Source organism: Antedon bifida, chromosome 2, assembly GCF_963402885.1.
Source record: "Antedon bifida chromosome 2, ecAntBifi1.1, whole genome shotgun sequence".
Taxonomy (NCBI): Eukaryota; Metazoa; Echinodermata; class Crinoidea; order Comatulida; family Antedonidae; genus Antedon; species Antedon bifida.
The window spans coordinates 22,264,580-22,290,617 of NC_136227.1; the positions used below are offsets into that span (position 1 = coordinate 22,264,580).

The 26,038-nt window shown below is 33.0% G+C and overlaps 1 protein-coding gene and 2 long non-coding RNA genes across 3 annotated transcripts in view; 2 read left to right on the top strand and 1 right to left on the bottom strand.

Moving 5' to 3' along the window:
* Positions 1-26,038, bottom strand: part of LOC144858656 (uncharacterized) — a 158,364-nt gene that overhangs the window by 74,848 nt on the left and 57,478 nt on the right. The window contains exon 2 of the long non-coding RNA XR_013616653.1: positions 1,290-1,347. This is a non-coding gene — a long non-coding RNA (uncharacterized LOC144858656). The remainder of the gene's footprint in view (positions 1-1,289; positions 1,348-26,038) is intronic.
* On the top strand, positions 7,376-8,002 carry LOC144835953 (uncharacterized). Its single transcript, XR_013611130.1, has 2 exons — positions 7,376-7,650; positions 7,853-8,002. It is a non-coding gene; the product is annotated as an uncharacterized LOC144835953 (long non-coding RNA).
* Positions 13,640-16,292, top strand: LOC144835954 (uncharacterized). The gene is made up of 2 exons (XM_078691089.1): positions 13,640-14,494; positions 14,606-16,292. The coding sequence occupies exons 1-2, from the start codon at positions 13,796-13,798 to the stop codon at positions 15,191-15,193; spliced, it is 1,287 nt and encodes a 428-aa protein (XP_078547215.1). The 5' UTR covers positions 13,640-13,795; the 3' UTR covers positions 15,194-16,292.

A 26,038-nucleotide genomic window follows, 5' to 3' on the forward strand; every position in this document is an offset into this window, starting at 1 on the left:
GAATATATTTCATCTTCCGTGATGAACGTCAAAACAACAATTGAATAGCATCAAGTAAAATTACAGAATAAGTGATTGTAAATTTAGGGATGTAAATAAATGTTTTGGCTACACAGTGGGTAAGGCACATGTTTAATAGGCTCTTAGACAGTGAACACCCCCATAATTAATGTACTCTACCGAATTATTGTTTGTTGCAAATGGACGCGGATGTTTTGGATGTTTACTGTACAGTATTTTAAAAATATTTTCTGCATCAAATGCAATAATAGGTTCAAATCAACATTCGCACAATTAACCATTTTATGCAGATATTTTGACACAAATTAGTGAGAAACACAAAATGTATCGTACAGTGGCAACATTCACAATTTATTGAAACGTTTCTTACTATTAAAGACACCTTCCCTACAATTTGTGACGTTTTGTAAAAATAATACATATATATTACTTTAAAAAAATTAAACCAGGTCATTCCTTGTCTTAAATGTACGTTTTATGGTAAATTATGATAAAAAGAGAGAAACAATGCATTACCTAAGTAGCTCGCGGTGAATGTCCTCTCGTTGGCCGTCTTTAGGCGTAGCTTAGCTAGGCTTAGTTTTGTAGGCCTAGCTGGTAAACATCGAGCAATAGGCCTTGCCTGACGTTGTATAGTTGCTGCAATAATTACCTTTCTGTTTTTGACAGACTCCGCTGATACAAATTGGAGGAAACCCAGTATTTTCGCTGAAAAGTTTGGAGTCTTCTATTTGATTTGGCCTCACGATTGATCGAAAAGTGGGTGAATTACAGAAGAAAAACAAAAATATCAATCAGCGTGCAATGCATGTTGGGATTTATAGCGGGCCACTAAAATTATTAGAATCACCTCATTTTTCACATTTTTAACCATTTAAAGACAAAAAAAATTATCTCAATAGGACCATATAATATTTATTTTTACATTAATGTAGTTTGTGACCTTAAATTAGACCTGAAAAAGTAGGGAATGGGTCTTTAACAAATAAGTAAATGATAAGTAATGTTAACAACACGTACATATTTAGACTTATACTGTTACACGTTGAAATAAAGTGGTAAGAGTAAATTCAATGTACTTATCGTTTTAAAATACTGCCGTTTACTATACATGCAAATTTTTTTTTTTTTTTTAGATTCTTCTTTGACACATTATCATAAATAATGTTTCATTATATTGTATTTTAACTTTTTCGCTGCATTTTTAAGAATAAAAATACGGTCTGCGTATCTGAACAGCTTGCAATGAATGGGCTTAGGTTTCTTACCTGGTGCAGTGATGCGGCTGGGTGTCCATTCTGACGAGCTACAACATATTGAAACTTACTGTAAAGATGAAATTAAGTGACCCATGTTATTCAAATATTTTGACATTAAAATGTTTGTAAAATTTACGAAAGATAATTGATTGAGCAAACAAATTGAGGTACAACTAAGCGAAATGTGCTCTATTAAATGTGATGAGCTATGACGAAAGGGACGAAAATCCTATATTTTATATTCGGGTGGTATTGGTCATATTATCCGAGAGGTAACAATCAATATCTACTTGCATTATCCCGAGGAGCTATAATATATGTAATTTTTTAACTAAATCGTGTGCAAATTGTCTAATACAACATGATGCTCGTATGATGTCTTTTCAAGTTCAAAAGGGTTTCATTTTTTTTTAAATGACTAGAAAAAGCTGGAAAAATATAATTGAAGTTAGAAAAATGTTGTTTATACTCGTGCACGCGGAAATTTTTTACGTGCGAAAAATGCCATGATTCACGTAAAAAGTTGATTTACATACCTTTGTGTGAAACATGCCATTTTTAATCCACAGAAAGTTGACTTTAAATTTTCACCAAGTGTCAATACAAAATGACTTTTGGTTTTTAATCTATGATCAATCATTGAAATTCATAAAATCGCGCCATCGTGACGAGTTCGGGTTATTCGCGTAAACGCAACATGCACATACATTAAAATATGAATGCTAAAAATTATTATGCCATCCTATGACATGATTTAAATATCTTTCATTTCTTAATTATACCCATTTTGTATCATAAAGCATAACAGTATTTACAGAATACACTGTCTTATATACAGTGTAGAATAGATGAAATTACGAGACTCATCTTTAAATCCAATTTTTAACATGATGACATCATCAAAATGTAACATAAAGAAATGAATTTTGGAAGATAATTATCTAAATAACTACATATATAATATGGAGCATTTTGGGCACGTAGAAGCGAGATACGTGCGATGAAGTTTTACAAAAGAGATAAAAATCTGACTTTTTGTAAAGTTACAAAATGTTCTGTTTTCAAGTTTTAGAAAAAATGTAAACATAAAGAAAGGAATTTAGAAGATTATAATATAATAATTACATTAATGAAAATTTTGAGAATTTTGGGCACATAGAAGCAAGATGCGTGCTCTTTTAAACGCGATGAAGTGTTACAAAAGAGATGATATTTAAATTCAACTGGCCATATGATGATGTCACGACATCCGATAAACAGAAGTTTTACATGAATTCATATCTACAATTCAACAGCTTCTAAAAAAGTTGTAAACATGAACATTTTTCATTTCATTCTGAGGCATTAATAACAGATTCAAATATATTGTATAGTTGAAATTAGGTCACCCACATTATTCAAATTTATTTATTGAACCATGTTTCATGAGGATAGCCCATCCAGCAAAGCTGATCATTGCGGCCCTCGACAATACAAACAGTACAAAAATACATTATAACAAATTTATCTATATATAAATTTACGCAACGGCAAAATTCGGTAAATCGCACGTTATTTCTAGAATGTTTACTCGATGGTATATAAAGTTGGTTAGAATCTCGGTACTGATTTTAACCACCTGATGTAACCCTGTTTACTAATTAAATTTAGTTAGATAATTAGTTATTGACAATTAAAACGAATTTAGGTTCAATGATTTGCCCCAAATAGGGGTGTTTTCCGATCGTGGTATACACTGTCTAATGGATGTCCTCTTGAAAAATACCTGCACACAATAATACGAGGATGCTTCGCATTTTCCTATCTCCTCCTACGATAATTTTTTTTAATAGCTGAAAACCGGTTGAACAGCTCAAGTACAGTATCATAATGTTGAAGACAGGCCGATTTTCTTTAAAAAAATACTATGTTGATAGAGTTATTATACGTTTATACAAATGTATTGATTTGCGATGAATGGAACATTCCAATCTTTCAGACTCCTAGTTTGTAGGGAAATTTATGAGCCCTTGGTTTAACACAAGTAGGTAAATTTATGGGTCCTTGGAGAATAACCTAAAACTGAGATATTGCAATACTTTGACAATATTGTAAATACGTATTAACCATTTTTAGTCGCCATTTGAATTGAAATTTCCTTACTGTGAATGTGGTTACCATTGATATATAAACACATTTATTACTGTGACTGTGGGTAGGCTCTACTGCTGGATATATAAACACATAATATACAAATAAAAACTGTATTACTGACAGTTGCTTCTCAAAGTTTGTATTAATTAATAATGATAAAAAATATAAACGTCGTAGTGATGTATCGTTACATGTACTTTACTATTTCAATCGACTATAACAGGGACAGTTTTAAAAAAGTATTAAAACGTAAATGTTTTACTGCATTTAGTGGTATATTATTGATAGGCCTATAAAACATTTAAAACAATATTTCGTTACTGAGGGGATAAAGAATATATTTAAAAATTGTTCTTCCCATCCTTTTCCCCATCCCTCAACTCTAATGTTATATACAAAACACAAATTTGGTTTGTTTAAATGAGTTCAAATACAAAATTTGGACTCACTTTTAAGACAAGTTTCTCCTTCGGAAGTAGGTCTAATTCCCAGGATGCTAAGAATTCAATATAAACACAAAGGTTCAACATGCTAATGTATGTACAATTTTAAAATACAAGCAAATTCAAAGAGAGGCACAGGTCAGAAAACTAGTTAAATTTAGGACATGGATCTCCATGGATAAGATATTGTTTTTCTTTTCCTACAGTAGATTGGCAATTAAAGGAAGGTAGATTATTAAGTAAGGTTGGGGCTCTATAGTCAAAGTCTTAGGATGAGTAACCAGCAGTTTGAGATCGTTTGGCGCGGTTGTGTTTAATTAACTTGTCACTTGTATACAAATCAAACAGGGAGGTGCAGAAGCCACTTCGAGACATGAATCCGATAGAGCTACAATCGATTAAAAATAGGCTTATTTTTAAACAAATTTGCATTAAATTGCCTATTTTTAAGTGCATGCTTTTTTAAGTTTGTCGTGCTGGTTATTTTGCAATGAAAATTTATAAACAATAATGAAATTGATCAGAGAAGGTATCAAGAACCAAAATCAATTGCAAAAATGGTCTTTCTATGCTGTATACACACTGTGTGCGTAAATGTGCGCGCTACACCAAAAAGAAAATTTTTGAAATGCTCAAAATGACCTGAAACGTGCAAAAAAAAAAAATTTTCCGCATTTGAAATTTTAAACACGTGTACACATCATTTTGTGTGCACACAACATTTTTACTCCATAGAAATTTGACCCTCTTAAAGGACAACTTGACCGAGGACCATATTTTAACAACATATTAGGGATGTACATATGATTTTCGAACAATCGCGAGATTAAGGATATCGCCGCACACGCTTGTCGTACAGCCGTCGCCGTCAATTGCTGTGACGTCAATGGTGCAACGCAAAATCTACTTAATGAGTTTTCACTGTTGTTAACATACAAGAGATAGGTACCGTCACTTCAATTGCTAATTTGACCTGTATTAGGCTTAAATTTGCCAAAATGTTTAGTCTGGTATTTTGAAGAAAAACTTAAATATCCAGATAGGCAAAAGAAACGAGAACAAAATTCAACATTTATATTTTTGGTGATTTATTTACAAAGTGTTTTAACTAGAAATGTGCCTGATTTGGCAGACTTGTCTATTGACTAGAAACATGACGTATGATTCTCTAAAATCATTCAACCATATCAAAGAACTAAAAACTGTTTTAATACGATTTTTGGTGAATAAAGACGATGATGTTTATAGTAATTCACTGGCCTAAAACTTGTACTCAAAGACGATGGTGAGTAAATTATAAAAGTTCATGAAGTCTTACAAAGCGCGAACATTTCTAGTAAACACACTTTTTAAATAAATCTGTTTTCAAGTTTTAGAGATAGACTGCCAACAAAAATTGTGGAAAGAAAGAACAAAGCAGATAAAAGATCCTGACAATAACAAGGGTTACCCGCAATACCTTGTGGATAACCAATAATACAGGAGGTTAAAGGAGTTATCCGCTACTAATCGGAAAACTAATTAATGAAAACAAAATAGACACTGACATATAAATAAGAATACAATATGCCTATTTAAATAATAAACTTTATCTTCTAATATAAATGCTGTAAACTGTTCATCCATTTATAGATTTGTACTATATTACTGTATACCTTTTTGATTCCTCAACCTGAAATCATTATAAGATGGTGCCCGTCCATATGCACATGAGCAATGGCTAGTAGTATATATTTGAACAAACAAATTTCATTCCAATCATTATGGTCAGTATTGTTTCAAATCATCATTATAAATGTTTTCGCATCTTTGCATTGTATTTGATGGTTTACTATTTAGTAATTTTATTTCTGTAAACTTGCTCGGTTGGCCTTCAAACTGTCACCTCACCTCAACTATCCTCTTTGGGCCCTTTGGCCCATAAGGCTGCAAGATTCCTCCGCCAACGTATCCGGTCCCTGGCCACAAGCTTGGCTAGGTTCCATGATTTCCATCCCAACTCTGTTCTCTCTTTTTCTACTGTCCGGCTCCACGTTGTTTTTGGACGTCCAACCTTTCTCCTCCCTTCAGGACACCATGTTTAAGCTGTTATACAATGGCAGTTATCCTCCATTCGTAACACATGTCCAATCCACTTCCATCGCCTTGCTTTCACTTCTTCGCTTATTCTTCTCATGTTGGTTTTGATTAATATGTCATTTTAAATGGATATGGCCATCTTATCTTCAATATTCTTCGCAAACATTTGAATTGAAATGTGTCAAGTTTCTTGTTGTCCTCTTCTGTTATTTTCCATGTCTCACAGCCGTAAAGTAACACTGATATAACAAGTGAACTAAAAAGTCTTAGTTTGGATGTCAAGGAATAGATGTTGGAGCTCCATATCTTTTTCAGTTTCATAAATGCCCCCATTGCTTTGCGAAGCCTGTTCTTCATATCTTCTCCCCCTCCTCCTTGATTGCTGACAGTAGCACCTAAGTAAGTATATTTGTCCACTGCTGCATATTTATGTAATTTTGTCATTTTGGTCTGCATTTGATATACAGTTGATGACAAACAAGCTATGTCATTGACAAAGTCTAGATCCTCTAACTTGCTGGAAAGTTTCCATCTTATTCCCGTGTTGTTTCCTTCTGTTACGTGCTTCATGATCCAATCCACAAAGTCCACAAACGTTATGTATAAGGTTGACTGCCACTCTACCACTTGCTCAATAATATTTCTCAATACAAAAAATCTGCTCTACCGTACTCCTTCCTCTTCTAAATCCAGCCTGCTCATCCCTCAACTTGATATTGACTCCTTTCCTTATCCTGTCAATAAGCACCCTTCCAAATACCTTGCTTGGGACTGATGTCAGCGTAATTCCTCTCCAATTTCCACATTCTGTTAGACACCTTTCTTTGCTAACTTTACAATAATCCTCTGTTTCCATGTCTTTGGCACTTCCTCTTGATCCCATATTGTAGTGAAAATATCAGTAAGCCAGTCTGTTGTGTCTATGTCTGTCTTCAACAATTCCGCTGTTATTTCATCCTTTCCTCCTGACTTCAAACTGTGTGAAGGTCTAAATCCACACCTTTATTTTACAACCCTTCACATATTGAAAAACATGAAGTGAGCCCTCAAGAGTTCCATTTTCTAGATTTCTAACCTATCTGGCTCTTATATTTACTCTCTGAATATAGCGTCGTTCCAGATTACTTAAACTAGATGATGAAAGACTTTGTACAATATTCTCACATACCAGATTCTTTTCAACTAAAGATCTGCACTCTGAGTGACAATTCTTACATCTGTAGATGGTACATCAATAGCAATATTACTATTTGTATATTTACATCTGGTATCTCTTGTTCTCCAGAACTTAAAGACATTAGACCTACAATCGTTAACGTTTTGTAAAAATAATGCATATATACTTATTTAAAAACATTAAACCAGGTCATTCTTCATCTTAAATGACCGGAAAAGTTGGGAATGGGTTACTATTTTCAGGTGCCTAATTTAAAGCCCCCTTCCCTACGTTTTTTAGATCTAATTTAAGATCACAAACTATATTTAATGTAAAAATAATACTATATGGTCCTATTGCGATAACTTTTTTCGTCTTTAAACGGTTAAAAATGTGAAAAATAAGTCGATTCTAATAATTATAGCGGCCCGCTATAAATCCCAAAATGCATTGCGCGCGGATTGATATTTTTGTTTTTCACCTGTAATTCGCCCACTTTTCGATCGATCGTGAGGCCAAAACAAATGGAAGACTCCTAACTTTTCAGCGAAAATACCGGGTTTTCCCCAATTTGTATCAACGGAGTCTGGCAAAAATAGAAAGACAATTAATGCAGCAACTATACAACGTCAGGCTAGGTATATAGCTAGCGTACGATGTTCGTACGTTACCGATGTTTACCAGCTAGGCCTACAAAACTAAGCCTAGCTAGGCTAGGCCTAAGACCGTCCACGAGAGGTCGATCGCCGCGAGCTACTTAGGTAGTGCATTGTTTCTCACTTTTTATCATAATTTACCATAAAACGTACATTTAAGACAAGGAATGACATGGTTTAATGTTTTTAAAGTGATATATATGTATTATTTTCAAAAAAACGTCCAAAATTGCAGGGAAGGGGTCTTTAAGATAAGTAATAGTAACCCACTACTCTAATAGTAACCACCCTTCTAATAGTAACCCATCCTAAAAAACAATCAAAGAAAAATAACCCAAGGTTACAATTAGAAGATTTACGGTAAATGCTAACCCTTCAGCATAGTCAATGTGTATTCTTTGCCATACTCATCTTGGCCAATTCCATGTTTGTCAAGGTGCTAACAGAGGTCTGCTTTTGCACCACAAGACATGCTTAACACTCATACTCTAGTAGCTAGATCAACTTTTGTATGCACTTTGAGGTCCAGAGAATTTGCCTTTAGAATCAATTTTGGCTTGGTTACACATTTTGAAAATGTGGCGAAAGGTCAAAGTGAAAGGTTATAATAGCCAACACCAACATGTCTTTAACCTCGACAACCACTGGTCACAGCAAGGTAATTTTGGTCTCAAATAGATCAGAAGCTATACATTTATATTCAGTCTAATGGGACATTTCAGTCAAAAATTACCGGAAATGCCATTTCTGACCTTTGACCCACGGCATGTATGTATCTCCGTAACTACTGGTCGTAGACACTTTAATTTTGTCTTAAATTGTTCGAAATATACATTTTGTTATTTGTTACACATTTTGAAAAATGTTACAAAAGGTCAAAGAGTCAGGGTCAAGGGTTATATGAACAAATATAAATAGCTACTTGTATCTCGGTAACCACTGGTTGCAGCTAATCAATGTTGGTCTCAATATTTTCAGAAGGCATGCATTCATATTCAGTCTAATGGGGCATTTTATTCTAATAGAAAATTTGGTTAAAAGATGACCAGAAATACTATTAATTACTAATGTTATTGTTTTAAAAAAAAACATATCTCTACACAACTTATCCTTGGACAGTAATGTTATGGCATATGCAATAACTTATGCTTTAAATTGTTTCATTATAGGATTTAAAACAAATCCTTTACTGTTTGTAATTGTATTTTTGCTTATAATAATGCTAGAAAGTATTGTTATTGACCCCGAGGACGATCGAGCCCAACAGAATTCTTTTCAGAATGCTAGAAGGGTATTTAGGGGAGCATTTATTTATTTTTTTTTTTTGGTGTAATATGGTAACATGTATAATAAAATAAATACTACCTACAGCAGATATAAAAAAAAAATACAGCACAATTAATATCCAAAAGTGATAAAAAATGCTTGGTAAATTGTATGTAGATTATGGTAGTCATTGAAATGTGTTGAGATACTATTATTAGTCACGTGCAACGCAACTCTACAGCTCACTTATATGGCCTTGTTATGGCGTTTAAATAGAAGGGAGGGGCGAACGTTTATTCGAGGGAGGCTTATATTCAAAGCGGGTTATTTGAATAAATACTCTAATTTTAATCATGATATATAATTCGTTTCTCACTGATAAAAGGTACTTTACATGATGCATTTTCCTCTTTATGCTTTTGTAACAAAATGTTTCTGTCTTTTAGAATAAAAGTGACACTGTCACTGGCTCCATTTAACAAATCCTCTCAGTATAGTGATATAAAACAATGACACATCATTATCCTGAGACACTATATGAGAAACGATTATACAATTGTTCATATGGATCTTCATTCTATAATCTGTTTGTTTTTGACTACAATTTGTCAACAATCAACACTGTCTTTTGCATATATATGCCAATACATTGTTTCATTACTATTGTACTGTAGTTTGTTGTAGTATGATTTTATCATGATCTATAACATGATTTTAAAATACACTTCTAATGCTTTTATTGTCAATGTTAGTACTTAAAAAGTAAAAAAATACTAAGTTTCTAGTGGTATTGACAATAAATCTCCAGAAATATATATTGTTTTATTATGTACACTGGGAACAGACGTGTATATGTATAATTTGTCGATGACATTCAATCAATTTCTAGAACTTCATTTCGGTATAGTCAGCATCTCTTTATTCTGCTTTCAAAAATCAAAGATTTGAGATTGGGCGATCACACTATTCTAATTCTGTAGGGTTGTCTTCCGAACGAAACCGGAAATCAGTCGGCTAGCTAAATAAATTACGTGAGCCAATCTGTAGTACATACTTACAATTTTATTTAGAATTCACTAGGCCTATGCATTTTGTTGTTTAATTTAAAATATATATGTAATCGCCTATCATAAGCATAATATTAATATAGGTCTAGGCCTAGGCCTGCCGCAGACAGAGGCGGCATCCTATAGGCTAGCCGATGCTAGTTTCGTCTTCAATTTAATCACTAGATGGCAATGCACAGCATACAAAATACCGGTGATAGTTACGAAGAACCTCAGATTACAAGAAGAAAAATTAATGCACAAATCTCTTTGATATCTTCATGTGTTAGGTTATCTAAAAACTCAACCAAAACCCAACGAAATTGAATGATCCACTAAAATTCCCAATAAACAATACAGAGTTGATGGCTGTGATTGGCCAGATTCCAAAAAGAATGTCAATCCCGGTCACGCTAAGGTCAATCCAGGGTCAATCTGGGTAGCATGCCTGGGTTGAGTTGCCTCGATTGAAGCCTGGCGCGAGTCGATCCCTGTTCGGTCACACTACAAAAATCTCAATCGAGGTGAGTCACGCCAGGCTTAAGGCTGTAGTGTGACCGTAGCCTAAAACATCTGGACAATCTCTTCACTGGACCTTTCTGGAGCATATTGGTGAACCCAATTGAATTGTGATACTAAGGTTGATTTTTCAATTATAAATCTATATCATTACATTACACTAAGTGACCGATTTCCACACAACACACCCGTTTGGAAATGGTATGGATATTATCATCAGTTTACTAGTCCAGTGTACTAGGCTAGGCCTAGGCCCAAAACGATTCCAGACCAACTACAGGCCTGGTTGACTAGGCCTGGTGTTTTTACTATGTGAATTTTGGCAAAACTTTGACGTAAGATATTATTTATAAACTGTAATACATTTTTAGATAGTGATAACTTGTTTATATAGGCCTATCGATGCCGTGTAAGTAACGTTTACTTTGTTTGTTGATCTCACCGGGCGATATTTTCATATTGTGATGTCTTGCACAAAATCGCGAATATCTCAACTTTCTTGCGCGAAACTACGAAACACTAAAAAAGTGGGTTACTTTTATTTTACTATTACAATTTACGTATTGTGATTTGAAAATCGTTCTTGTACCATTGTAAAGCTAAAATATCTTTATGATTATTTTAGTTTAAATTAAATATCAATCAGATCACATACATAGTTTATCAATCAGCTTTAATAAAAACATCGAAATTGGCTAAAAATGCTGGCGGTGGCAGTTTCTAACTAGAAAAACCTCTGGCAGCGGATATATGAGGCTTCAAAATAGCAAATGGTGGCCATTTTGAATTTATGCTAAATGACCCACTTCCCTATGTCGGAATTTGATAAACTTTGGATATGATGTTCATTTGAACCATATTTACCAGACAAAAAAAACTGTTTCAATTTCTTCTAGGTTCACCCTATTTTTGACTGATCTTTACAGGACTAGGCCTATATGCATTAAACCAGGTCATTCCTCGTACATTTTATGGTGATAAAAAGAGAAAAACAATGCACTACCTAAGTATAGCTCTTGTCGAATGTCCTCTTGTGGACGGTAGGCCTAATATTCATTAGTTGTGTAGACCTAGCTGTAAACAGCGGTAACAACAAATCTGGCGTTGTCTAGTTGCTGCATTTTCTTTTTTTAACCAAACAACATAGTACAGTCGTAATAGAACCAAAAACGTCCTGCTTGCGCGACGGTCCGTAGTAGAGAGTGAGACAAAAAAAAGGTTTTCTAAGAATGCTGACGTTACATCTGCTAATTGATATGCAAATAGTGCAATTGCCTCTACAGTTTAAACCAGCCCGACGAACTATTTGATTGTTCACTTTTAACGATCATCTTTGACGTTGAATTCTGTTCAACTTCAACTATCAAATATTGCAATCAAACTCAACGCAATTCAACGCAACTACTTACTACTACTAGTACACTACCAGCCATCTACTAATCGGTGCACCTCAATGTCAACTGGGCAACAGGCTTTAGAGTGTTTTGGAGAATGACAGTATGAGATTTTGTACACTGGAATGTCTAACCCTAATCCCAGCCAAGGTTTGCTCACTTCGCTAGCAAAAGATACCCCCCCCCCCCCCACCCCTATTTTAACATGCTTGATCCGCTCCCTGTACTATGGTTACAGTATAAGGTAATATATATGTAGTGGAGCTGTAGCTTGGTGGTTTCTTGCCTTTCAATCCCAAAGTCATGGGTTCAATCCTGACCTAGTGCCATGGTTGTAACTCACGACTCTTCTACTCTACTTCCTAAGCATCAAATGAGTCGTAGTTTATAAGCACGATAAATTATTAAATAGTTTATTTATCCTGTAATTGGCAAGTTACTCAATGTTGAATGCGTATGAAATAACAAATTAAACAAAATATTCTCACAGATTTCTTCATCTTATCGTTTCAAATTAATTAATTAAATTTCAGTATTTCACCTGGCGGTTTAGAATTAATGTTTTTGCCTGATGTGTTTATATATAAAAGTATCTCTTCGGAGATCCTGCTTCATCAATGTCCTAACAATTAGACCACTGGGGCTTTCATGGTATAGTTCAAACCCGATTGGATAGCGACTCTTAACATTCTCGGCGTGGTATGGAGGAAAAGCACTAGTCCATCAATTGTATGTATGCGCACCAAAGATCAAATGAATACACCCTCATCTATCAGTATTTTTATACATTAGGCATAGAACATTAATTCTAAACTGCCGGTGATATACTGAAATTTAATTAGTTAATATGAAATGATAAGATGAGGAAATCTGTGAGAATGAGAAAAAGTCGCCCCAACCGAGATTCGAACCCAGACCTTCTGCTTGATATGCAGTTGTTCTAACCATTGGACCACTGGGCTTTCATGGTATAGTTCAAACCCGATCTCGGCGTGGTACGGCGGAACAGCACTAGTCCCTCAATTGTAGCACACGTACCAGAAATCAATTGATACGCCCTCATCTATCTATATATATTTTTTCTCATTCTCACAGATTTCCTCATCTTTATCGTTTCAAATTAATTAATTAAATTTCAGTATATCACCGGGCGGTTTAGAATTAATGTTCATTGCCTGATGTGTTTATATATATTATATAGTAATAGCATTTGTTCAATTCTGTAAACTCTTGGTATAAAACAAGAATTAATATAGAAGAGCTTTTATTTATGATCAAGCTTTTACCACCATATTTTTTAAGCTAATCCATAGGTTTTGTACTGGTTTGAATCCCATCGCAAATCTTCATGTATTTCAGATAATATGTTAATTATGTTCTGTTTAAGAAACTAATCCTGCTGCGCAGAGTTGTTTTTGAACAGTCCTGTATAATAATAGCCTGTGTTTTAATTGAAGAACAGTAGGTGTAAGATCCAATATGAAACAAAAGAAAACAAATTTATCAAACGAAACACAATCAATTGTGTTGGAATTTACAGTTGAATGCATTTGCATATTATTGGAGTTAATAATTTAGGTTAATACCTAAGAAGCTAATGGAAGAGTCCACTCAGAATATTCACAACTGATTATGTGAAAATCTAGTAGATTTAGTTGACATAGTACACAACCTAGTATTGACTGTATTCTGTACATGGAAAATGGCAAGGATTACTGAATACATTTTTGAAATTACATCTATGATACACTGCTTTCTGCTACTGCACATCTTCTCAATATGTTTGATATTTTTCAAAATCAAAATTGTGCACTTCTAACAACATGTATGTGCAAGGCTCATCAACAATTTTTCTGTATTTTCTAGTTTTAATTCATCTAGGAAAATCAGCGAAGGTTGGATTCTTTGGTGGGTTCGTACCAGTGGTTGATGCAAATGAGAATGGAAGAGCTTATATTACGTGTGCCTTTGAGAACCGTAATACAGAGTCACAGACGCCTGCTTGGCAAAGAGATGGAAAAACAATTGTGCTTGGTAGAAATGATAATGATCGTTTTACTAGTGTTTCTCAAAAAGAAAACATTGATTCCTATGATTTAGTGATAGAAAACGTGGAACGTACAGATGGTGAATACAAATATACATGCGTCTTGCTAAATAATGAAGGCAACATTATAATCGAATCTAAGCCTACAACATTGAAAATTAAACAATTACCAGGGTTGCAATATCCTGCATTTGAACCTTTGAAAGAAAAATATCAGGCAGGAAGTCAAATTGAAATTACCTGTTTTACAGAAAAAACAGAAAATTCTGTAAGTACATTGACATTATACCAAGATGGAGAAAATCTCCATGCTTACGATGCAAATGGAGATGACAGTTACCAAAAAATAAAATACACGTTTATTGCCCAAGTGGAGGACAATTCAAAATCATTTCGTTGTCATTTAAGTAATTCAATACTATCAGAAGGACGAAACAAAACAACAGGTTTATTAAACATTCAATTTAAGCCAAATGTAAGTATTTTTAAGCCTGATGAGGTTTATGAAAATAAAGAAGCTATATTTATATGTCGTCATGTATCAAATCCAAATCGAGTAACATACATTTGGAAATTTTCTCCAAAGCTAAGGAAGGATGAATATAAAGTTGAACCTGGTAGTGAGCAGATTTTACGCATTAAGAAACCGAGTAGGGCAAACAATGGATCAAGTTTGACATGTATCGTCACAAATGATGTTGGAAGTGGAAGCAGTACAGCAGTATTAAGAGTATTGAAGCAATCACCAGAACCAATAGGTCTACCACCTGCAACCGAACACCCTAAAGTACCTATAGATGAACTAACACTAGCAATCATTATTGCTGCTGCTGGTGGATGTTCTGTACTTATCATTCTTATAATTATTCTACCAATGTATTATAGATACTTAAGAAATTGTTTATTTCAACCAAATATAGATATAACTGGAACACAAATAGCACAACCCGATATATATTTTGAGCCAAAAGATAGCATACGTCCGCCTTTACCTACACCGGACCATGTAGAGCAATGGCGTATTTCTGTTGGTATACAGGTATCTCCAGAATCAAATGAACATAGCTATACTGAGGTTGGTGGAAATAGTAGTAAAGGAAGTGATATTATATATGGTGGAAGTATAAATGATGCAGCGACTGCTACTTATCGCAGTAAATCTGTTTATGTTTAAAGAATAAAAGTAAACATTGTTTATTGTAAGTATTAATAATTTCCATACTTTTATGAATATTGAACACTTCAGTCTCTGATAAATTATATTGAAATATAAATAATTATATTAATTCTATGTTTTTATGTGCAATCTATTTATTAAATCTTTTTTTTAAAGTTTAAAGTACTGTAATAATAATAAAACCTATCTATACCAACACAATTAATTATTACAGCTGTATATCAACTAAAAGTTGCACAGCGATAACCATTTAAATAGCATTCTAACACTGAATCAATTGGGTGTTTTTAACAGTTATTTTCAGGCTGCCATTTAACCAGTAATTTTTCATGTTTCTGCTGCTAAAAAATATTGTATTTCCATTATTGTGATTATACAATTCTAGAGAGGTGCTGAAGTTTCTTTGAGGCAGCATGTAAAATAAAGATAAAAAAAAAATAATAATAAAATTTTAAAAACCCATCTAACCTCAATATAAAGGCATTCAAAAATTTATTTTTTTATTAAGTTTGCATATATAAAAAGCAAAATTTATTCCCAATGGTGTCCAAACCTTTTCAAATGAAGTATAATATAAAGTAAACTTTAAGAAAAGGTGATTATTATAATAAAAATAAATACAATTTTACACATGATAACATCATAGTTCGGGCTAAGGTAGCCTTTTGACATGTTGGCTCTATAGTTGCCTTATTTTCAGGACCTCCTCCAACCCACTCAAGCAAAAGTCTGGATCCATTCCTGATTACTTCATTACTATTTCCTGCTGCGAAAAATAACTGATTAATAACTGTGTGAAAATAACAGTCAAAACATAGGGGTTAGAACACCATTTAACCGGTTATACTGTAGTTTGTATAACTAGTATCTGATCTGATCTGTAATTTTTAATCATTTTAACGTTTTTTGACCAACCATTAAACGGTTATTTGGGAGAAGAAATGCAGTCGGTCTAAAATTATATTTTTGAAATAATATTTTTGAAATAAAGGGTTTATTCAGCGCTATATGCAGAAGAAACAGGTTCTAACATAGTAAGTAATAACCTGAATTTTATTCAAACAAATTCTTAAACTTTACTTAAGCTATGTATATATTTTTTATTTATAAATACATACATACATGTGAAATAAATCTATGTGAACCCTATACTATTTACCTATTATAATTATATGTTAAAAGTCATTGTGTGTAGCATGTGTGTAAAGGAATATTGACATTTAACAGAAACTGTTCAATATACAGGTAGGTAGCATTCAGCATGAACCTTTACAATAAAGGGATTTGCTTTATAATGTATAGCTGTTTATAACACGCATCCAGAGAACCAATTTCTATAAGCATAATTTTGTTAATGTTTACTACTATGGTTGGCATATTTTGTTTGTATGCCAATATGTTAATACTCTGTAACTATACATTTATTTATGATTATGCATTCCAGCAGTGTTAATTAAGCACTACTGTCTAATGTACATTGACATTTACTTTTGGATAATAATGCACATCTCTACACCAAATTGTTATTGTTAGTATGTACTAGTACATGTATTAAACGCAGTATGTATAAATGAAGGCTATTTACATATATATGTACAGATTATACCCAAATGTATATACTGTAATGTATGTGTATGAGATCGTGTATGATGGCAATTTTTAAATAGACTATAAAGTATAGCATTTAAGATCTTTTTGAAAGACCAGTATGTTTTGGATTTGGCAATGAGATTACGACTATTAAATGGACCACTTTTCTAATTATTGTTGAGAGACCATGATTCGTATTTTGAAGGAAAAAATAAGTATGCATTCTTCAATGGAATATTGACTACATTGTGATTGTTGTGTGATACATACACATATCAAATCTTCAATTTGATCCAACAAAATTGTCCATATCATTATTTTTTCTATAATCTGTAATTACCAAATATAAATATATTTCAAATGTTTAAATGAAATTCACTCAATTTTTAACAATTTTTTTTTATTTAAAGCGCTACTTTTTTGTATTTTGTATTAATCTTTGTTTTTATTTTGTGAACATTCAACATGGTACAAAGATATAGTATATTCAATGTTTATTCAAATAAAATTGATGATTGATGACAAGAGTTGTATGAATTTTATTGTCTATATATATTTTAGTGCAAAAATGAGTATTTGACTATCTAAACACAAAGACACAAAGTTAATATGACAGAATATAACATTTCTTTTACTATAAATACATGGGAATCATGAGAAAAAAAATGATAAAAGAAAATTATTAATTAAAGTAATAATAATAATGTATAATCATTTTTACAGTAATTTTCTTATATTCTCCTTGTGTTCTGTTATGCTATAACAGATGTTTTTTATATTATACTAAAACGATAATGAATCAATTTTCAATAGAAATGATCTTATTACTGAAATATTACAATAATATCAAAGAGTTATAAAACCTTGTAACAATAAGTGAAAGAAACAGTAAAACCAAATATTGAATACTAATATAAATTCTTACAAGGTTCTTGCAGAAAGAAACACAAAGCAATATATTTCAAGAGCTGTAAAGTACAACACTACAGTATACACAAGTAGAATAACATATTTTAATTAATGGATTTCTTGTACAATAGTCTTCTATAACACAAAAGACAGCGTACAGTTGACAAGAAGCACTTTATTTACTGTATTCATGTTTTAGGCAAAACAATAAGAGACAAGGAAGATAGAAGTAGTAGACTCACATTATAATAAATCTTTACCATAATGTACTTCGAAATTAAACCTGCTCCTTTTTAAATTAAAAATTCAAACATTCTTTATTATATTGTATTTAATTTTCCAAATTTATTACAGAGCACCCTATTCATTGAAAATATTATAGATATCAATTATCATTACATATAAGTTTTCAAATGTGTTATTTTAAGTAGTCTACGGTATTATTTGATGTAATTAAGAATTAAACATAATATAAATAGGGACAAATAGGAAATAGGGACAAATTGAGAATTGAATGCGAGAAGATAAAATATTCATTGTCCTTGAGTATGTCAAGCAGTGAGTTAACAATCATCTTTGCTTATTTTTCCTGTTTCCATGAATTTTACACATAAATTTATCATACTTTATTCAGAATCTCACATAGGTAAGTTGTAACTTGAATTTTAACTAAATAATTAGAATGTCAGATAAAATGCATATAACAAGGATTATGTATATAAATATTGTTTTCTGTTTAAAAAATATTGCCATACAGTAAATACAAATTAAAACACTCAATACTACTTGCGCTAGAACAAACTAGACTTCATTGTTGTTGATCATTCAAATTTGTTTTTCATCATTTTACACATTACAACCTTAGTTATACATCACAGAATGCATTGTCCATGTATAAACTATTGATTTACTACAGTTTAACAAGATAAAAGTGAGCTTTAGAATTGAACTAGTGCTTTAATAACTCTATTGTGCGACATCAATGTACCTTTAAAAAATTGATTTTTAACAACAATGCTTGTTACAAGGAAATCTCAATGGTCTGTCGGAATAATACCAGTGATTCATTAAAAACAATACACTTACTCTATAAATAGACCTCTTTGTAGTTTGCGCTTTCAATAATATTTATTTTGATGTAATTTAACAGAATCTCGAATAACCAGTCTGAAAAAATATTATTATTAGACACAAATCATCATATAAAACAATAGCTGTTATTATAATATCTATCATTAGTGTACATCAATTCTGTAATCTGATTGGTCAATATATACAAGAGATAATTCTATTACTTGTTCAAACAGATCAGACGGGTAATATTGGACATGTTGTATTGTATTTTTATCATTCCACAAAATATAAGGCTGTATATTCCTTGGGAACAGTCGCGATAACTAGGCCCAGCTATTGAGTAGTGATCAAAAGGGTTTGGCTTGAATATACGAGCAATAAACATCTAGCACATCGAAAAACACAATGAGAGCAAAAATTTTGTTCAATTAAATCATCAAAACAAAAGGAAATTTAAAATAATATATAGGCTAAAAAAATAGGTTACTTTACGGTACTATTTTTCCTTAGTAATTAATATCCCCTTTAATAATCAACTCATACAATACGTATTATTATTATTATAATCATAGACTATCGAATCAATTTCTTGTATTCAAATATCTATATAAAAATATTTGTGTGTGAGTGAATATATCAGAATTCATCCATGGTTGAATGAATATACAGATTATAAACAGGCACAAGCTAAAGGCAAACATTAGACTTGATCTTATTTAATAAATGATGATGACAAATAAATAGTAGGCTTATAATGGTACTCCAGGTAGTGACTTGGGCCAAAGAATTACTTACATTAATTGCACAATAATTTATTCAACAGCCATTAGGTATTTAATAAATAGAAAAACATAGAATAGATGAGGTATTCAGAATTTCTTGGAAATGTATTCATTAATATTTCTGAAAATTGGTTTCATAAATGAATTTCTGGTTAATGAATATTGAAAAAGTAAAATTTAAAAAATAATTTGTTAACAGAAAACAAGTATTGTCCATGTCTTTTCATTGTTCTAAGCTGACAGCTAGCAAAACAAGACTCTGTATAACTGATAAGATATAGAATTGCCAAGTTATTAAGCCTCAGTATTATCACTAGTACTTGAGGTCGATGACAATGTCAAATGCAGCTGATTGGAGGGAAGAAGATTATCAATTGGATTGCAGCACGTCCAGGCATGCAACACAACGTTGATAGTCAATTTCCTGATAATTTCATTAGTATTTTCGAATATGTCTCCATATTTTGTTAAAATTCACTATACTGTAATTTGCCTCACATAGGAGTTTGTTAGAATAAACATCCTGTTGTGTTTATTTTTTTCCTCGAATAAATGGCACTGGTAGGTTATGATAAGTCTTTATTAAAAGAAAAAAATACATAATAATAATATATATTGTCATTTATCAATGTTTTGTCATTGCAGATATGTAATCAGATTGCATAAAATATCACAAGCAAAGTGATGGCACAAACACAATATAATTTTTTATGGAAATTAGAGTCACATTACAGAAAAAACCTAGGCTGCCTTAGTTTAGGCAGGGCATGCAAAGAAAAAAAATCAAGGTGTGTGGAAAAAAGGTTAGGAACTAAAATACTGTACTTTATCATAAAAAAAACGGTATCACCGAAATAAACTAAACTTCATGTCTTCAGCTTACAAAATTTAATTAACAATGCTTATGTCAAAATGTACGCATATGGTGCTATAATGAATGTGTTTTGCAAGGGATATCCCAGGCTTGATCTTCGAAAAAACAAGTAACTGCTAAAGTTTAGGTGTAGACATTTTTACTGTACATTGATCACCTGCAAATCTTAATTAGCCCTATATTTTTCTTCCCAACACACAATTACTAAATCATACCGATATTTTAAAGGTATAAATGCAATTAGCAGTCCAAGACCAACTTTTTTTGAAACAGAACTTGAGATTTCACAGGATCATATGAATGATGGAAACAAGAGAAATACGGGGAAATTTCCCAGTCACTATCTCACGATATATAACATTTACGATCCTCAAAATGGTAATGTGATGTCATTTATCAAGTATCAAGCGGACCCATACCAATTTGCTTATTGTTCAAATAGAAGCGTAGAGGATGCTACTTTGTGTCTCTTACAACCAATCTACTTAGATAAGGCAAAGTGTTATGTAAGATCATTGTTTATTGACTACAGTTCCGCTTTCAATACTATTCGGCCAAGTGTACTATTGAGGAAGCTGATGCAAATGTTATTGGCGGAAATTATGTTGAAAATCCAGAGTCTCATAAATATTTAGGGGTTTGGATAGATACGAATCTAAGTTGGGATACGTGCAAAGTGTATGCTAAAGGTGTTCAACGACTGTATTCCTTGAGGAAGTTGAAACAATATAATATAGGCCGTGATTCTTTATTTCTTTTTTATCAAAGTGTTATTCAATCTTTGATAAAAGTTTTAAGCTTTTGCTGTGTTACTTGGGTAAATGGTCTAACAAAGAAACATTTGAGTAAATTAAACAGAATAGTTAGGAATGGAAGCAAAATTACTGGTGTCGAGATTAAGGTATCACACAAATGTGTAATGATGGAATGATATCTAAATTAAATAGTATTTTAGCTGATGAATCTCATATTCTCAACAATAAGTTAGTAGTTACCAGATCTGGAAGATTAACAACAATTCCAGTTAAAACAAATAGACATAAATTTTCATTCTTACCTAGTGCTATTAGACTATACAACAATGAGTTTCAAAGATAGGTCATTAGGTCTGTTGTATTTTATATTGCTCTGATCAGTTGTTGTTGTTCACGAATGTAAATATTATGTGTGTATTGTTTTGCTTGTGTTTTTCTGCCAAGAAAACAATTATCATTATACTATGTATGAAATGACTTAATAAATCGAATCTGAATCTGAATTTCAAACAATTACATTCACATATTTACTGTAATAAAGATAGGTGATTCAGGATCCCTATGACCCTTTTCCTTCGAAACTAAAGAATGTATGAAAGTATCATAGGGCCTGTTTCTGCTGAGTAGAAATAATCGGTTTTTAGCCGATTATTTTTGCGCAGCAGAAACTGCAGAAAATGACAGAACAGATTAAAAACTAACCGATTAAAACAGTCAATTGATTGCATGTTTTAACGCCAAATAACCGATTATCGCGGAGCAGTTTTTAGCTACAACACAAATAGCGATTACTATGACAACATTTTGAGCTAGGTCAACTCGTGAGAATATGAGCAACCCTCAAAGCATGTTGTTTATTTGCGTGATCGATCAGCAAAATGACAATGTGGACCGGCCAATATGAGACAACATGTGATTGTTATTATTTTATGGAGTAGAATTAAGACATGCAAGAGACTCCAGGGGAATAAAAAGAATTCTGTGTTAACTGTTGGAGTACATCGTTACACCCCTCCAGTCCAGGCTAACAATGTTTGCCTGTCCTTTTTTAAGGGTCTTTCACACCTGTTTCGGTCCGGCGCCGGAAAATGTTCCGTTTTCACGCGGCTACGTGCATATCGATTGGCGCATAGCCGTTTGGAGTGTCATGAAAATGAAACATTGATGTTCGATTTGCCGGACCGGAAACGTGGCGGAACAGGTGTGAAAGACTCTTTAGGCCTGTCAGTATAAGATATAGGCCTACCAAGAAGGAACACAACAACTTGCTTGCTGACGTGCCTTAAAATATATTATAATATTATAATTTTGGTTCAATAGAAAGTAAAAAACCCAAGAATATTGAACTTTTGCTACATTGCTTGTCATCTAGAAACGGATTGTAATTATTTTATTTGTTTGTTATTTATAAGATGTGCATGGGGTCATGGTAGTTGGCGTGTGTGGCTGCACCTTTCCAGAATAAACATGTTTTACACAGATAGTTTGTCTCAGTTGGTTCTTGTATAGGGTAACCAAGGATCAAGGAGCATCGCATCCATTGATATTTTCATAATGTGATGGGATGCACTCACTTTTGATCTATCGTGAAAAGGTAAACAAATAAAAGAACAGTAACTTTTCAGCGAAAATACCAAGTCTTCCCCAATTTGTAGTAACAGATTCTGCCAAAAAAGGAAAGGCAATTAATTCAGCAACGAGATGTCAGGCTAAGCCTATAGCTAGCGTACAAAGTTCATACGTTACTACTCTTTACCAGCTAGGCCTACAAAACTAAGCCTAACAAAGGGCCTGTTTCTGCTGAGCAGGAATAATCGGTTATTAACCGATTATTTTTTTAATCGATTATTTTTGGGCAGCAGAAACGGCGCAAAATAAAATAACCGATTAAAAAATAACCGATTAAAAACACTCAATCCACTGCATGTCTTAACCGATTATTTCTTGTTTTAACCGATAATTGTTACAAGTACACCGTTACACCCCTCCCAGTCCAGGCTAACGATGTTTTGCATGTCCTTTTATAGGCCTGTTTCGGTAGAAATTATAGCCCAGCTAGGCCCTACAGTAGAAGAAGCAACGGCGAAACGAACTTTCTCGCCGACGTGCCCTTATTAATATATCATTCTGTTGTATGTGGTACGGTAGTAGGCCTAGATGTTTATTTTACAAATAATATAGCTTTAAGTAATGAGTTCAATTTTTAATTTTTAATCCTACATTAGAGAGTTTTAGACAGCGATAGGATGTAAACAAACCAAATCTCATCGGCCTTCCATAACTTGAACTGCATTGTGGGTATGGATGACATGATTTTTAAAAAGTGATTACCAGATAACCAATTAACGTTAGAGAAAATTTTCAATTGCAACACGGTCAATTCTGTGGTTTGTGGTACTTAAGAAAAATCGATTATTTTTATTTTTTCAGCAGAAACAGACCCTAAGCTAGGCCTAAGACTGTCGACGAGAGGACATTTGACACAAGCTATTTAGGTAGTGCATTGTTTCTCTCTTTTTATCATAATTAAACCATAAAACGTACATTTAAGACAAGAAATGACCTGGTTTAATTTTTTTAAAGTATACACATATACATATATAAATCATACTGTCAAATTATAGAAACAGTGCTCATATTCGAAACAAGATCTCATAATCGCGTCGAGCATAGATCATTGACGAAAGTTCCGTATTTTTAGTTGTATGAAAAAAATGTCTCTGGCAGGATTCGAACCGGCAACCTTTCGTTTATAGGGCGAGTACCATACAACTAGACCACAGAGCCATATATTGTATTATTGCAGATTTTCACCCACCAGATACATTCTCTCATACAACAACCGCTCTCACAATCAGTGGAGGCTTAATTTGACAGTATGATTTATATATAATTTACACAGTGCTACGCAACACAACTGATTTACATACATATACGGTATATACATATATAAATCATACTGTCAAAATATAGAAACAGTGCTCATATTCGGAACATGATCTCATAATCGCGTCGAGCATAGCTCACTGGCGAAAGTTCTGTATTTTTTTAGTTGTGTGAAAAAATGTCTCTGCCGTGATTCGAACCTGCGACCTCTCGCTTACAGGGCGGGTATAATACCACTAGACCACAGAGCCATATATGGTATTATCACAGATTTTCACCCAACATATACATTCTCTCAACTTTCGCCAATGAGCTATGCTCGACGCGATCAAAAGATCATGTTCCAAATATGAGCACTGTTTCTATAATTTGACAGTATGATTTATATATAATTTACACAGTGCTACGCACCACAATTGATTTATATATATATATATATATGTAAATCCAAAGGCAAATTACTGAAAAAATGCTGTGGGTATCAGTGGCTGGATCTCAATGGAGATACAAAAAGAAAGCGAAAAGCTAAATCAAAACGATAAAGTAAAACAGCCAGAAAAGTTAGATATATGTATATATATTTCTGCTGTACCACGCCGAGAGTGTTAAAGAGTCGCTATCCAATTGGGTTTGAGCTATACCATGAAAGCCCCAGTGGTTTAATGGTTAGGACATCTGCATATCAAGCTTTTTCTCATTCTCAAAGATTTCCTCATCTTATCGTTTCAAATTAACTAATTAAATTTCAGTATATCACCGGGCGGTTTAGAATTAATGTTCTATGCCTAATGTGTTTATATATATATATATACCCATCTCAAATATTATAACTTATTATGAAAGCTGATGAAATGTAGATATGAATTCATATAAAAATTAAGCCTATCGGATGTTGTAATGTTATTGTTATCATATGGTCAGTTGAAGTTAAAAAGTAGTTTTTAAATTTCTTTAGTCAAAGTTATACAAATTTCAAACTGACCAGTCAGTACATTCAAAACAGCCATCTTCTGTCCAGGCACAATATTTGTAGCTGGCTTGAATTGTTTAGAGTATTGCCTGCATATTGGCATCATGCATATTGTGTTGCAGTGGCGGATCTAGGATCTGACGAGGGGGGTGGCCACGAATGTGGCGAACAAAGTGCGTAGCACCGAGCGGAGGAGGGTTTGGGAGGGGTGTCCCCCTCCCGAGCCTCAGAAAATTTTTGAAAAAATAGATGCTTACACACCTGTTTAATAGGCTAGAGCAACTGTTTCCATCACATTTAATAACAAATTTTACATAATGTAAATTGCCGTAAATTTAAATAAATTCTAAATACTGTACGGATCTTTTTCGACTAATAATAAACTTTTTCAACTAATAATAAACTTTGATCGAAAAACACTTTAAACAAAATGAACATTTCATAATGCCGTAACGCCTCGATAGTGCATGTTGTGTTGTGTTTTGGTGGTCTGTTAACCTCAGATATATACCCTACAGCCGGGTGAATAACTCAATGTAATTTAGTATAAATGATTGCAGTAATCACCGTGTCTATAACACAAATCAATAAAACGCCAAATACGCCACACATTTTTTTTCGGCCGTGTACATACAAGACATTTCATGTTTATTTTATGCCTATGAAATAATAAAAGAACACCATGTTTCTTGTTTATTTTTATCATTTATACTACATACCATTATTATATAAAAAACCTTCATACCGAGAAAAAAGTTCACGATATTACACTCCACTCCACTCAGGGGTGTAAGTATACCATGCTAACACTTGCACACACATGTACACACGGAGGATCAAGGCAGTAATGAAAACTGAAATGGAAAATGGTGTATTTTTGGAGCGTGATGACGTCAGCATTCACACGAGGCGCGAGCTAGACAACGTGACGCTGCTGGTGGTAGTACTCTGTAGGAGTGTGTGTGTTTTGAAAATAACTCAGTTGTGGGTATTTTCCGAAGA

Excerpts from the sequence above, each read along its gene's own strand:
- LOC144835954 (XM_078691089.1), top strand. The coding sequence starts at position 13,796 with ATGTATGTGCAAGGCTCATCAACAATTTTTCTGTATTTTCTAGTTTTA. Across the intron at positions 14,495-14,605 it reads ACATTCAATTTAAGCCAAAT|CTAAGGAAGGATGAATATAA; the intron begins GTAAGTATTTTT and ends TTTTCTCCAAAG.